The following is a 15,027-nucleotide window of genomic DNA, read 5'->3' on the forward strand; positions in this document are numbered from 1 at the left end:
GTATGGGAATTTTAAAACATTAAAACACAAGATTCTATTTTAGCATTTTATTAATTATCCCCATGGGTAAATATTCAAGTTGGAATTGCTGAACCAAAATATCAAATATTTTTATTTTTAAACAATTTACAAAATTGCCCTGCAGAAAATTTTTACCAGTACACTCTACAAGAGCAGGGAGGGGTCGGGGGTGGGAGGGAGGTGGGAGAGGATAGCAGCAGGAATTTGGGGTTAGTAGATGCAAACTGTTATATATAGAATGGATAAACAAGGTCCTACTGTATAGCACAGGGAACTATATTCAATACCCTGTGATAAACCATAATGGAAAAGAATATGAAAAAGAATGCATATGTATACATAACAGTCACTTTGGTGTATAGCAACAATTAACACAATGTTTTAATGCAACTATACTTCAATAAAAAAAATTTAGAAAAAAGAGCAGAGAGAAATGCATGTGTCCCCAATCTCTTACGTTTTTATGTAATCAAATCCATCAATCCTGTTCTTAATTGTTCAACTTTCAGTTATTATGTTTTTAAAGACCTTCTACACAAAAAGCTTATGTAGGAAGCAGAAGCTAGTTATTAAGAGCTTGTTGTAACAAGGGAGTTAACCACCCTAACTTGTGTTTGGCTGAGACTTAAAGATAGGCAGGGCAATGGGAAAACTTGAAAGTGAAAAAAACGAAGACCATATTTTCTCTGATTGGAAGTTGCTGGCAGTGAAATGCTGGTGAGCCAGAGGTATTTTATGTGATTGGTTTGGGGAGCATATTTAGATTTCTCTAGTTAGCAGCAGGGCAAAAATAGGAAGGCTGGTAGTCATTGATCAAGTCCAGAAGATTGCTGTAGAGGCTGTGGTTTGGCTTGTGGGGCTCCTTGCTACAGAGGTTGTGGGTTACAATTCTATCGTCATCTGGTCATCGTCCGTGTATTCAGTCTCTCACTTAAAAATAAAAATCATTCTTTCATTTGTTTCAAATATAAATTCATTTTCAGATCTAAATATTTAATTGATTAGAAAACTTACGTTTTGCATACCAGGAAAAAGGGACAATTTCACTTTGACGGTAACATTTTTTCCTAAAAGTGCAATATTCTACTCTTTGTACAATATTAAAGTTCACAGTCATAGGATTTCATTTGTAAGTCTATGCTCTTTCAATGGAATTTAAGAGCAAAGTTAAGACTCCTCCCCCAGACTGCCCAAACCATTAAAAAAAAAAAAAAAAAAAAAGCCTCTGAGGTTTTGTTTTGTTTTGGTGGCGCCAGGCAGCATGTGGGATCTTAGTTCTCCCACCGCGGATAGAACCCGTGCCCGCTGCAGTGGAAGCGCTGAGAGCTAACCACTGGACTGCCAGGTAAGTCCCCACCTCTGTGATTTTTACTAAAATTATTTCTTTGACCAACTTCTCAAGAAGAGGAAAAGGACAAAAGGGCCCAGAGAGGTTAAGAGGCACCTGCCGGAGGGAGGCGGTGGGCGGCTCGCAGACGCCGGCTGGTGGGCGGGGTGCGGGGGCGGAGCTCGGGTGACGCGACGCTCACGTGACCGCTGGGCCCAGAAGTGGACACCGGTACGGGTACTGGCCTTCCGTCGGTCCTGTCGGACCCGGAGCCGTCTGCGAGCCCCTAGTTTTTGCTCCTGGTTCTTTCAGGTCAGTGTGAGGGTTCTCGTCGCTGCCTGTGGGACACCGGAATGGGGGAGGAGGAACGGGCGCGGAAAGGAGAAAGGTTGGGGATGGGGTTCTGGTCGAGGGGAGCTGGCCAGACTGTAGCTAGTGATGGCGGTGGGAAAACGGCTAAGGGGGAGCAAGCGGCCATTGGGCGGAGGGAGGGGAAAGCGGACACCCCAAGTACCCATTCCCCTTTCTCTACACATCCTCTTCTCTGCCTTCCGTCCATTTTGGAGCCGGAGATTGTGAGCTAGGGGGCGCCCCAGCAGTGAGGCAGTGGAAATAAATCCTCTCTGCCACTCTGTGCGTGGAGTAGAAAGTTGACCTCAAGGGTGGGGAGGCTAGTTGCCTTTGGGAGAGAAGGACGCAGAGATCCAAAATTAGTTTGGAAAACATCCTGGTCTGGCGCCCGAGGCGTGAAAAGAAATGGCGGCTGGGGTGCATGGGGCGGAGGAGGTGGAGGGAGGGAAACGTTGGGTGAGGAGGGCAGGGATTCTGGAAAGGGACCCGAGTCCCTGTGCATTCACCGATGCGCATCCCCGGTCTCCTGTCTGTCTGCAGGTCTACGTGTCTGTTGTTCCCAGCTCTCTACTGGGCTATAGAAAGAGGAGGAACCTGTCCAGAATCCCCGCAGGTCAGTGAAGGAGGAGGGCACTGGACAGGGACCCTGAGGGGTGGGGAGTGTGGAGGGACCGCCCGCGAAGAATTGGAGGCCCCACTGCCCACTTCCCAACACATTTACACACTGCCGCGCTGAGCAAGCATAGGGAAAAATGGCAGGGCCTGCCAGGGAAGTGTTGTCTCACATGTGCACGAGGAATGGTGGGGTAAAGGGTGGGCAAAAGGCATTCTTGGAGGGCCAGGCCAGGTCAGGAGATCCCTGACAAACGGCAAGAAATGACTACTACTATCCGGACCTGCATTTCACCCCCAAAACCTCAGTCTCTCTTGTCTCGTCTTTGTCTTCTCTTCCCCCGCCCCACTCCCAGGACAGGAAAAGGAGGGGACACTCAACATGGAAAAACTCTGCAGTGAAAATGAAGCAAAGCCTGAGAACCAAGGCAAGATGGAAAACAAAGAACAGCCACTGGATGCAGGAAAACCAGGAGCAGCTACTACTAAGGAAGACAAAGAAATATTAGAAAACAAGGGAAGGACAGATCACAAGGGAAAGACAGATGAGGAAGTATTAAAGGATAAGGAAAGGTCAGAGAGAGAGACAAAACTAAAAGAAGGAAACCCAGAGAGCCAGGGAATGCCAGTGAGTGAGGAAAAAGCAAAAGAAAGAAAAGCAGAGAGTGAGGGGAAGCCAGAGAGTGAAGGAAAGCCAGTGAGTGAGGGAAAACCAAAAGAAGACAAGCCAGCCAGCGAACCAAGGGAACTAAGGGCTGGCGGAAAGCGCCCAGCTGGGGAGGATGTACCCAGGAAGGCCAAAAGAAAAACCAACAAGGGGCTGGCTCAGTGTCTCAAGGAATACAAGGAGGCCATACATGATATGCAGTTGAGCAATGAAGAGATGATAAGACAATTTGACAAGATGGCCAGGGTAGAGGATGAGGTGAAGAAAACCAGACAGAAATTGGGGGGGTTTATGTGGATGCAAAAAAGTTTACAGGACCCCTTCCACCCACGGGGCCCAAGGGAACTCAGGGGTGGCTGTAGGGCTCCGCAAAGGGGCTTTGAGGACATTCCTTTTGTGTAGTGCCTCTGGCAGGCATTTCCCAGGCCTTGTGCTTTATTTAACCTTATGCTAATCCTATACTTTAGGTGTCGCTCTCATTATTCAACTGCAGCCCTCTGTGTTTCAGTAGCAGATTTTCATCATTGCATGGAAAAATGTTTATGGTGCATTGTAAAATTAAAAACAAAAATAGTTTTCAGAACCATATATATGGCATCAGTCCATTTTTGTAAAACTACAAAGATACTTTACTAGTGATCCATGTACAGGAAAAACTGAAAACTGTCTACTAAAAATCAACAGTGGTTATCTGTGGCTGATTTTTTTTTCTGTTTTTTTGTTCATCTGTTTATATTCTCTTAAAACACAGATTACTTTTTATCATAGCAATAATGAAAGATAAAAAATAGGAAAGCAATACCAAGCAATCAAGTATTATTCACTGAAGTGCCTTCTGAAGGCAGTGGAGACACATAAAATTTGTGTTGCCAGGATGTGAACTAAGTAAAAGTCACATTACCTCTGGGACTCAAAGGTGCAAGAATCAACTTGGCAGTTATTACAGATCCATTGTTGTAAGGGAGACTCTTGGCATCAGTGAATTGGGGATAAAACTTGCCTTCCAGGGCTGTGGAGAATATTCAATAAGATGCTGAGTATGTGAGCTGCTTCCCACCCTCTCCCCTGCACTAGCAGGGCCAGAGCCCCATCAGATGTTTTGGAGAGGCCTGAGGAGGTTTCAAGTGTGTGCAGGAATAAGTCCAGATAGCTGTGAGGTGGGTGGCCCTCTCCAGCTGGGGTAATGTCATGACTTTTGGTGGTATGCCTCTGCTTGTGGGTACTGTACCCTCCTAATGCTCCCACTGCTGGGCTGATGGGCTGGAGACCATGATGGGTCTAAAGCAATACCGTGTCACTACTGAAAGGTGGACAATTCTCTATAGTAAAGTTACCCTAACTCACCTGGGTAGCACCCAGTTGTCACTTGGGTCTTGCTATTTATAAAGTTCTTATAAAACATACCTTTCCAAGTATTTTGTTGGTTTGTGTGTGTTTCTGCATACAGCCATCTGCACTGGATTTAGATACTGGAGATTGAACCAGGAGAAAAATCTGTGACCAGATGCTATGCTGTTCTCACCTGTTAATCTCATGTCTGCTGACTCTTTTTTTCTTAGAAGTTGTCTCCTAGGAAATTCCTGTTAAGCCCTGGCTTATCATTTCAGCAGACCCATCTACCTATGTGATTTTTTTCCCCTCTGGCTCTTCATTAGCCTTTTATTTGCTTATAGTGTTTCTTTAAACTTTTAGGCCAGTTGTATATTTACAGAATTATTACAAAGATGCAGTTTCCATATACCCCATACTTGTTATTAACATCGTTACTTTTTAGCTTGAAGTGTTTGTCACAATGAACCAATGTTGATACATTATCATTAACCAAGATACATTCTTTATTCAGAGTACCTCAGTTTTTCCTTAATGTCTTTTTTCTGTCCCAGGATCCCATCCAGGTTATCATCTTACAATTAGTCATCATGTCTCCTTAGGTTCCTCTTGGCTGTGACAGTTTCTCACACTTTCCCTGTTTCTGATGTCTTGACACTCTTGAGAAGCACTGGTCAGGTACTTTGTATAGTGTACCGCAATTTCAGTTTGCTTGATTTTTCGCTTATGGTTAGAGAGGTGTGTTAAGTGCTTTTTTGGGAAGAGGATCACACAGGCAAAATTGCATCATATAAAGGGTATATACTATCAATATTATCACTGTTGATGTTAATGTTGGTCACCTGGCTGAAGTAGTGGTCTCAGGATTCTACATGGTAAAGTTACTCTTTTATTTCTCCCTTTCTAGACTATACTCTTTGGAAGAAAGTCACTCCGCACAGTCTACACTTAAAAGACTGCAGTGTTATGTTCAATCTCATTGAAGATGAAGTATCTCCAACATTTATTTGGAATTCTGCATATTTGATTTCTCCCTATTTATTTAATATACTTTGGACTATAATACTACTATATATATTTTTCCACTCAAATTTTTCCACTTTTGGCCATTGGAAGTTCTTTGAGTTGGCTCTTGCATCTATTTAACATACCCCCATCATTGTGTACGTGTGTGTGTGTTTTTATAAAACTTTCTGGCACTACAAAATGGTCTAGTCATATCTTGCATATTTCCTGCCCAAATCCTAGAATCAACCATTTCTCCAAGGGACTCTGGTACCTTTGGTTGGAGAATGGTACTAAAAGCCAAGATTTAGATGTTAAGTGTACACCCTACCATTTGGATATCATTGCTTCTAGGCCCTTTCAGTTGATAAAGAAAGAAGATCTATATGCATCTCTTTCTGTCTCTCTCCATATATATATATATATATGTATGTACATTATACATCTTTATATGTTTTAAAATATATAGAGAGAAAATTTTGTCTTTAGTCTTAACAGACTCCACTCATTTCCAAAGTTACCTATATCAGTGTCATTCTTCCATCCTTTTCAGTGAGGTTTCATGCATTTGTGATATACTTAAGAGTCTTTTGTCAGATTCTGTGTTGTGGGAATGTTGTTATAAATGCACTTTTAAATATCAAATTCCAGTTGTTCGTTGCTGGTATATAGGAAAGCAATTAAATTTATATATTAACTTATATCCTGTGATCTTGTGACCAGGAATCTGTCAATGGTTTGGCATTTTCTACATAGACCGTCATTTCGTCTGCAAATATATAGATTTATTTCCTCAGTTCTAATCTGTACACTTTTTATTTCCTTTTTTGCCTTAATGCACTAGCTAGGACTTCCAGTATGATGTTCAATAGGAGCAATGAGAAAGGACATCCTTGTCCTGTTCCTGACACTCCAGGTGAAGTGTCTCCTTTTTCATCACTAAGTATAATGTTAGTTTCTTGTAGTTTTTGTTGTTCAGTCACCATGTAGATATTCTTTATCAAATTGAGGAAGTTCCCCTCTACTCCCAGCTTGAAAGCATTTATCATAAATGGTTGTTGGAGTCTGTCAAATACTTTTTCTGTATTAAATAATATCATATATTTTTTCTTTTTTAGTCTGTTAACATGTAGTGGGTTATATCAATTGATTTTCAAATGTTGAATCAACCTTGAATACCTGGAATAAATTTCAGTTGTTTGGCACATAACTTTTTATACATTTTTGGATTCAGTTTATAATACTTTGTTGAGGATATGTGTCTGTGTCCATTAGTGATATTGGTCTGTAGTTTTCCTTTCTTGTAGTATCTTTTATCTGGTTTTGGAATTAGGGTAATATTGGTCTCACAGAATGAGTCAGGTGTTCTCTACTTCAGTTTTATGGAAGAGATTGTGGAGAATTGGTATTATTTCTAACTTAAACGTTTGGTAGAATTCACTGGTGATTTCTAATTGTTTACTGGTGATCCTTAAATGTTTGGCAGAATTTGGTGCTAGTGATTTCTATCTTTGGAAGGTTATTAATTATTGATTCAATTTCTTTAATAGATACAGAACTATTCAGGTTATCTTTTTCCTCTTGTGTGAGTTTTAGGAGTTTGTATCTTTTGAGTAATTAGTCCATTTCATCTTAAGTTATCTAATTTGTAGGCAGGCACAGAGTTTCTCGTAGTTATTAACTTCATTACCTTCTTAATGTCCATGGGATCAGGAGTGATAACCCCACTTTCACTTCTGATATTGTTAATTTGAGTCTTTCTTGTTTTCTTGGTTACCCTCATAAGAGATTTAACAATTTTATCTTTTCAAAGAACCAACTTTTGGTTTTGTTGATTTCCTCTGTTGTTTTCCTGTTTTCACTTTCCTTTGATTTTGTCTCTAGTTATTTCTTTTTTCCTGTTTGCTCTAGGGTTTGATCCCTGGGTTGGGAAGATCCCCTGGAGAAGGGAAAGGCTACCCACTCCAGTATTCTGGCATGGAGAATTCCATGGACTATACAGTCCATGGGGTCGCAGAGTCGGACACGACTGAGTGACTTTCACTTTCACTTTCACTAGGCTTAAATTACTCTTCTTTCTTTAGTTTCCTAAGAAGAAAGCATAGCCTTCTTTTCCATATATGTGTTTAAGCTAGAAATTTCCCTTTAAGCGTTGCTGTTGCTTTACCCCAGAGATTTTGATATGTTGTATTTTCATTTAGTTCAAAGCATTTTAAAATTTCTGTTGAAAATTCTTCTTTGACTCATGGGTTATTTAGAAATGTGTTGCTTAATTTCCAAGTATTTGGGTTCACCATCTATCCTGTTGTTGATTTCTAGTTTAAGTCTACTGAGAGCATACTTTTATGATTTCTATTCTTTTAAATTTGTTAAGGTGGGTTTTATGGACTCTCTTGAGCTCATGTTCTATATAAGCTTGAATGTTGAATGGAATGTTCTATAAATGTGAATTAAATCAAGTTGATTAATAATGCTGTTCAGATCGACTCTGTGTTAGTCGCTCAGTCGTGTCTGACTTTTTGTGATCCCATGGACTGTAGCCTGCCAAGCTCCTCTGTCCAGTGAAATTCTCCAGGCAAGAATACTGGAGTAGGTTGCCATTTCCTTCTCTGGCTAGACCCTTATTGATACTCTGCTTGCTTAATCTGTCAATTACTGATTGGGGGCATTAAAGTTTGTAACTATAATAATAGGTTTGTCTGTTTCTCCTTTCAGCTCTATCAGTTTTCGCTTCATATATTTTGACACTTTTGTCATGTACATATACATGTTTAGGATTATTATATGTTTTGCTCAGAATTGATCCCTTTATCATTATGTAGTGCCTCTTTTGATCTCTGATAATTTTCCTTGTTCTGCTTTGTCTGAAATTATGTACTCCAGCTTTCTTCTTTTGTCCAGATTTTTTTTGACTAGTGCAGATCTTTCTCTGTTGCTTTACTTTTAACTTCTCACTCTTTATCAGGGCTTCCCTGATAGCTCAGTTGGTAAAGAATTCACCTGCAATGCAGGAGACCCCAGTTCGATTCCTGGGTTGGGAAGATCCCCTGGAGAAGGGATAGGCTACCCACTCCAGTATTCTTGGGCTTTCCTTGTGGTTCAGCTGGTAAAGAATCCACCTGTAATGCAGGAGACCTAGGTTCAATCCCTGGGTTGGGAATATCCCTTGGAGAAGGGAAAGGCTATCCACTCCAGTATTCTGGCCTGGAAAATTCCATGGACATATATAGTCCATGGGGTCGCAAAGAGTTGGACACGACTGAGCAACTTTCACTTTCACTCACTCTTTATATTTAAAGTGGGCTTCTTGTACACAGCATATAGTTGGTTTTTTTAAATTCACTCTGATAGCTTCAATCTTTAATTGATGTATTTAGACCATTCATATTTAAAATGACTCAATATATTTGGATTTAGTATCAACCATGTTTATAACTGTTTTCCATTTGTTGCCAGAGGCTTCTTTTTCTGCCTTCTCTAGTTTATTTTTGCCTGCACCGGGTCTTAGTTATGACATGTGGGATCTTTCAGTTTAGTTGCAGCATGTAGGATCTATATTCCTGATCAAGGATAAAACCCATGCCTCCTGCATTGGGAGTGTGGAGTCTTAGCCATTGGACCACCAGGGAAGTCTGCCTTCTCTAGTTTTAATTAAGTATTTTACATGATTCTACTTGTCTTCTCTCAGTGTATCAATTATATTTCTTTAAAATTTTTCAATGATTTCCCTCAAGTTTACATTTTTAAGAAAATTTTCAAATAACATTGTTCTGCCTCACTTGTATGTAGTACAGGTACATTAAGTGTTCATTATTCATTTCACTCATCCATTTCCTGCAATCATTCAATACACTGTTATTTTATTACTTTAGATAAAGAGTTGTGTTTTACGTCAACTAAGAATAAGACAAAAGATTTCATTATACTTTCATTCATTGCATTTTCAATGCTCTTCCTTTATGTAGGTTTGAGTTGCTGGCCTGCACCATTTTTCTGCTGCCTGAAGAAAATCTTTTACCATTTCCTGAAGGAAAGGTTTGCTGATGCTGAATTCCATCAGTTTTTGTTTGTCTGAGAAAGTCTTTATTTCTCCTTCACTTTTGAAGGATTATTTCACTGGGTATAGAATTTTAGGTTAGTGTTTTTTTTTCCTTTCAACATTTTAAATATTTACAGTTATAGAGATAGGAGTGTTAACACTGAAATGGAAGGTACTTTTTTATTTCTCCTTGTAGTTCTGTCAGATTTAATATTATTTATTTTGAGGTCTGTTTAATAAATGCATAGAAATTTTAAATATCATTAAGTGATGCTTATGTCTTATAATGCTTTTTGCTTTAAAGTCTATTTTGTTATTAATTTAACTATAATGGCTTTCTTTTGCTTAGTGTTTTCATGTTATTTTTTCCCTATGCTTTTACTTTCAGTCTTTATGTATCTTCAGACATTTCCTATATATCTTTTGTAAATAGTATATAGTTGGGTTTTTCCAGTCCAAAAATCTTTGTTTCTTAATTGTTTCATGTAAACTATTTACATTAATGTACTTACTGCTATTGATATTGGATATAACCATTGTACCACATTCCTTCTCTTATACCCCATCTGGTTTATCTTAGTTTTTTCTTCCTTAGGATTGATTATTTTCTTATTTTTGCCCCTCTATTAGCTTCGAAGTTTTACTCTCTTACTCTTCCTTAATAGTTATCTGGTAATTATAGCATACAGTCTTGACTTACTAAAGGCTAACATTAATTTATACTTATACATACTCTTTAGATAATGCCAGAACATTAAATACTTTTACTCTAGTCCTCTTGACTCCTGTGTTGTCAGTATAAATTAACAAGATAATATTATTGTATGCAGTATTGATTTATAGATAGATATTTAACCTTTTAATTGCTTTCTTTTCCTTCCTTCATCCCCAGTCTTCCATCTGAGATCATTTTCCTGTTATCTGAAGAATGCCCCATAGAATTGAGTATTTCCTTTGGTTTCTGACTGCTGCTAGAAACTCTTTGTTTTGGTTTATTTATAAAGCTTTTATTTTGCCTTCATTTTTCAAGGGTATTTTTGCTGGTTATTTTCTTGGTTGGCATTTACTTTCTTTCAAGATACTAAAGATGTCACTTTACCATCTTCATGCTTTCATCATTGCCATTGAAAAGCCAGTAATTAGCCTAAGTTTTGTTCCTTTTGAGGCATACTCTATCTTTTTGGCTATTTTTATGATTTTTTCTTTGTCTTGAATTATCTGTAAATTCACTATTATGTATTCTATGCATGGACTTCTTTTTATTTATCCTGTTTGGGATTTGTTAGACTTCTTAGATCTATGGATCAATGTCTTTCATCAGTTTTGAAAAATCCTCAGCCATTAAATCTTCAGAGATTGCCTCTGAACAGTTCCATTTCTCTTTTCCTTTTCGAATTCCAATTGAACATGTATTAGACCTTATCCTACCATCCTGTCTGTATTTTCCATCTTTTTGACCACCTGTGCAGCCTTACAGATAATTTCATCTGAATATAATTTCTAGTTATTTAATTCTCTCGAGTTGCATCTAATCTGCTGTTAAAGCCATCCACTGAATTTCTAATTTCAGCTTTGTTATTTTTCAGTTTTGGAGTTTTCTTTTTTCTCTACTTTTTTTTTGGTTTTCTGGTTCCCTGTTGAAATTTTCAAGATTGGATTTTATTTATCTGAATACACTGAGCATCATGGTTTTGTTGTTCAGTCACTCAGTCATGTCTAACTCTTTGCAACCCCATGGACTGCAGCATGCCAGGCTTCCCTGTCCTTTACTATCTCCCAGAGTTTGCTCAAACTCATGTCCATTGAGTTGATGATGCCAAGCACTGTGGTTTGGTAGTCTGTATCTGATAATTTGAATAATTCAAAGCTAATGGATCTGCTTGTGTTGTCTATTGCCTATGGTGCTTTTTATCTATGATGTCTCTTTTCTTTGTTTTTCTGGTTATCTTTGTGTATGGGCATTGTACTTAAATAGGTGTTTGTTGGAATAAACTGAGGCTGAGGATGATGGAATCTTTCTCCAAAGAAGATTTTGTTTGCACTGGTTAGGCCCATAAGGACACTTCCTGTCTAAAACCACCATAATCTATATTCAAAAATTAAACTTTACCTAGCCCACCTAGATGTTGCAAAGCCAAGCTAAAAGACTTTGTGAGGGTTAGTTTATTTCCAGTTTATAAATACCCTTAAAGTGAAACATTTGAAGTTCCTAGGAAACTCCTTCCCTTTTAATAAGACTTGGGCTTTGAGTTTTGTTATTCTAGTTCTTTGAGTCTTCTAAAGCTTCAACTCACTTAACACTGGTTTATTCCTTAACTTTTACTTCTTAACCATAGATGCCCTTAAGACAAATACAGTTAACCATATGAGTACTAAAAGAAAATGAGGAATTCCTCTTTGACCTCATGTAGAAAAAGAGCTTTTAACTATGAGTCAAAAATCTAGATGCAATAAAAGACAAATGTGATAAATGTGACTCCTTTTTTTAATGCATGGCAGAAATACATCATAAAAAAGTCAAAAAGCAACTAATAAGTTGTAAGTAAATATTTGCAAATTTTATAACAGATAGAGGCCTAATATAATGTATAAAGAACACTTGAAAAGTTTGAAGGAGCAATAACCCAATAGAAGAATGTAGAAAAGGAACTTCCCTGGTGGTCCAGTGGCTAAGACTCCATGTTCCCAATGCAGGGGGCCCAGGTTTGATCCCTGGTCAGGGAACTAGATCCCACACGCCACAACTAAGACCTGGTGCAGCCAAATAAATAAAAATAAATATTTTTTTTTTAAAGAAAAAGATGTGGAAAAGACATGAACAGACAATTCACAATGATATTTAATTTGCTATTAAACAGAAATGCAAAGTAAAATGCCATGGATATACTACTACTCATTTATCATATCAGTGAAAATTAAAAACTATGTCACATTATGTTGAAAACTGGGGAAATAAGCACTCACCTATATTTTTGGTGGGAAAGCAAAAATGAGTCGAGATTCAGGGCAGGGAAGAGCGACTGAACTGAACTGAACTGATTTACAGGAAAACAGACAGAGTCAGGGAGAGAGAACACATGGACTGAGAAGAGCTGAGGCTCAGGACACAGCTACACAAGGTGGCAGCGCAGCTCCCTAGTGGAACCAGCACCAGGGCTCTAGAGTCAGGAGGAGCTAGTCTTGAAAGCGGGCTGTGGGGTTATGTGGCGCTCTAGGCAAAATCTGGTACCTTCCCTGTGATCAGCTGCCACAACTGGGGATAATGGGCATCTCAGAGGGATGCTGAGGGAGGACCCGAGATGCTCCAGGTAAAGCACCTGCAGACAGGAAGCCTCTCCACTCCTGCTTTATCGGTAATGCCTCCTTCTCCAACCACCACCCCTGCCAGCCCTCACCTTCCAGAGCCCCTCTGGGCTGGGGGCGAGGGAGTGGGGTGACGCGACGCTCACATGACTAGCTGGGCGCCAATGTGGGGAGCAGCCCCCATGCTCGCCCTGCTCGCACAGAACCAGTTCCCAGAGCTGCCCGGGTGAAGAGCGAAAGGGCTTAGGCAAGCCCAAGGAGGCACAGACCTGGCCCGGGCCCCACAGGTCAGTGTGAAAGTGGCCACTGCTGGCGTCCTGGTCAGGGGTGGAAGCTGATGGGACTAGGATCCAGGAGCAGCGGGGAGAGACGGGGAGGGAGGAGGGGGTCCCGAGATGAATGAGGAGAATGGTGAGGCACAACATGGGCAAGTGGCCCCATCTCCTCCTCGACGGCCCTCCTCTGTGCCCTCCACCCATTTTTGAGCCTGAAATTGTGTGTGTGTGCGGGGGGTGTCCCTGCAGTGCGACGGTGAAACGTAGACAAGTTCTGAAAATAATTCCTTTTCACACTCTGAGCCCAGGAGGAAAGAACTGACCTCACCTAAAGGGGTGGAGAGGCAGAGGGTTGCTTGCGCATGAGGAAGACACAGAGATCCAAAATAGTTTGGAAAGCATCCTGGTCTGGTGCCCGAGGCCTGAAAAGTAATGGTGGCTGGGATGCAGGAGAGGTAGGGGAAAAATTGTAGGATGAGGAGGGCCCAGATTCAGGAAAGGGACCCCAGTCCATGGACTGTGCAGTCCCTCTCTGTCTCCTGTCTGTCTGCAGGTCTGCATGTCTGTTCCCAACACTGCAAGACTAGAAAAGGAGGAGGAACCTGGCCAGAATCCCTGCAGGTCAGTGAAAAAGGGGAGGGCACTGGACAGGCATGGGGCTGGGGGGCACAGCTTGGGTAGCATTTGAGGGCCCCACTTCCCATCCCCCCACCAGATATAATATACACCCTCCCCGCCATGCTAAAGTATGGTACAAGGTGGCAGGGCCTTCCAGGGAATGGTTGGCTCTCAGTGCAGGAGGAATGGTGGGGTAAAGGGTAGGCAGAAGGCAAACTAGGCCGGGCCAGGTCAGGGGACCCCCTGACGCAGGTGAGATGCCAGTGCTGTCCAGACCCGTCTGCCACCCAAGCCCTCAGTCTCCCTTGTCTTCTCTTTGTCTCTTCTCCCCTCACCACCACCCTTATTTCCCAGGACAGGAAAAGGAGGGGACATCTCAATATGGAAAAACTGAAATGAAAATGAAGGAAAGTTGGAAAGTGAGGGAAAGCCAGAAGATGAAGTAGAGCCTGAAAATGGAGGAAAATCAGATGAGAAAGAAAAGCCGGAAGTGGAGGGGAAAGTCAGAACAGGAGTGAGGGCTCCAGAATGAGGGACAGCCAGACGATGAGAGACAAACCACAGATGAGGGACAACCAGCAGATGAAGGGAAGAAAGAAAAGCAAGGCAAGTTCGAAGCTGAGGGAAACCCACTCAAGAAGGGCAAGCCAGAGTCCCAGGCAAAGTCAGAGAGCCAGTCGTGTGCTGCTGAAAAGCGCCCTGATGAAGATTATGTGCCCCAGAAGGCAAAAAGAAAAACGGACAGGACGATGGAGGATTCCCCCAAGGACTATCAGGACAACTTACAGGAAAGGTATCTGGGAGTTGAGGAGATGCTGAAAGAATGTGGAGATCTGTCAAGGGCTCAGCTTGAAGAGCTAAGGAAAAGACAGAAAATGGGTGGATTTCATTGGATACAAAGAGATGTACAGGATCCATTCACCCCAAGGGGGCAAGAAGGTGTCAAGGGAATGAGGGGAGGAGGGAGGAGCCAAAGGGGCTTACATGATATCCCATATTTTTAATGCCTTGGTATTTGATTCTGGTTTCTTTGATGAGAATATCACTGACCCTGCTTTCCCTGGCAGTCACTTGCCAGGCTATGTGCTTTATCCTCAAGCTGATACTTTGCTTTAGGTGTCACTGTCCTTACCAGCAGCCATTTGCTCCAACTACAGTGCTCTATGTTTCAGTAGGGGGTTTTCACCCATGTTCATGAAAGAGATGTTCATGGTACACTGTAAAAAGAACAATAAAAAAACATTTTTCAGAACCAAATGTATAGTATCAAACCAGTTTTGTAAAAGGGCTTCCCTGGTGGCTCAGACTGTAAAGAATTGCCTGCAATGCAAGAGACCTAGGTTTGATCCCTGGGTCAGGAAGATCCCCTGGAGGAGGAAATGGCCACCCACTCCAGTATTCTTGCCTGGGAAATGCCATGGACAGAGGAGCCTGGTAGGCTACAGTCCATGGGATCGCAAAGAGTCAGACATGACTGAGT

General features: G+C 41.1%; 2 protein-coding genes across 4 annotated transcripts; both read left to right on the top strand.

The window, feature by feature from the left end:
- Positions 1-1,291: 1,291 nt before the first annotated feature.
- On the top strand, positions 1,292-3,566 carry TCEAL4 (transcription elongation factor A like 4). Of its 3 annotated transcripts, none has more exons than XM_070463050.1 (3): positions 1,292-1,366; positions 2,240-2,312; positions 2,673-3,566. In XM_070463050.1, the coding sequence occupies exon 3, from the start codon at positions 2,694-2,696 to the stop codon at positions 3,378-3,380; it is 687 nt and encodes a 228-aa protein (XP_070319151.1). In that variant the 5' UTR covers positions 1,292-1,366; positions 2,240-2,312; positions 2,673-2,693; the 3' UTR covers positions 3,381-3,566. The 3 variants fall into 3 exon arrangements, with proteins under 3 accessions (XP_070319151.1, XP_070319150.1, XP_020759742.2); XM_070463049.1 differs by lacking the exon at positions 1,292-1,366 and adding an exon at positions 1,537-1,660 and having other exon boundaries at positions 2,668-3,566; XM_020904083.2 differs by lacking the exon at positions 1,292-1,366 and adding an exon at positions 1,539-1,660.
- A 9,511-nt stretch (positions 3,567-13,077) lies between these two features.
- Positions 13,078-14,804, top strand: TCEAL3 (transcription elongation factor A like 3). The gene is made up of 2 exons (XM_070463042.1): positions 13,078-13,081; positions 14,067-14,804. Exons 1-2 carry the CDS (start codon positions 13,078-13,080, stop codon positions 14,549-14,551), a joined length of 489 nt encoding a protein of 162 aa, XP_070319143.1. The 3' UTR covers positions 14,552-14,804.
- The last annotated feature ends 223 nt before the right edge of the window (positions 14,805-15,027 follow it).

This window comes from Odocoileus virginianus, unplaced genomic scaffold, assembly GCF_023699985.2.
Source record: "Odocoileus virginianus isolate 20LAN1187 ecotype Illinois unplaced genomic scaffold, Ovbor_1.2 Unplaced_Scaffold_22, whole genome shotgun sequence".
In the NCBI taxonomy this organism is placed as follows: domain Eukaryota; kingdom Metazoa; phylum Chordata; class Mammalia; order Artiodactyla; family Cervidae; genus Odocoileus; species Odocoileus virginianus.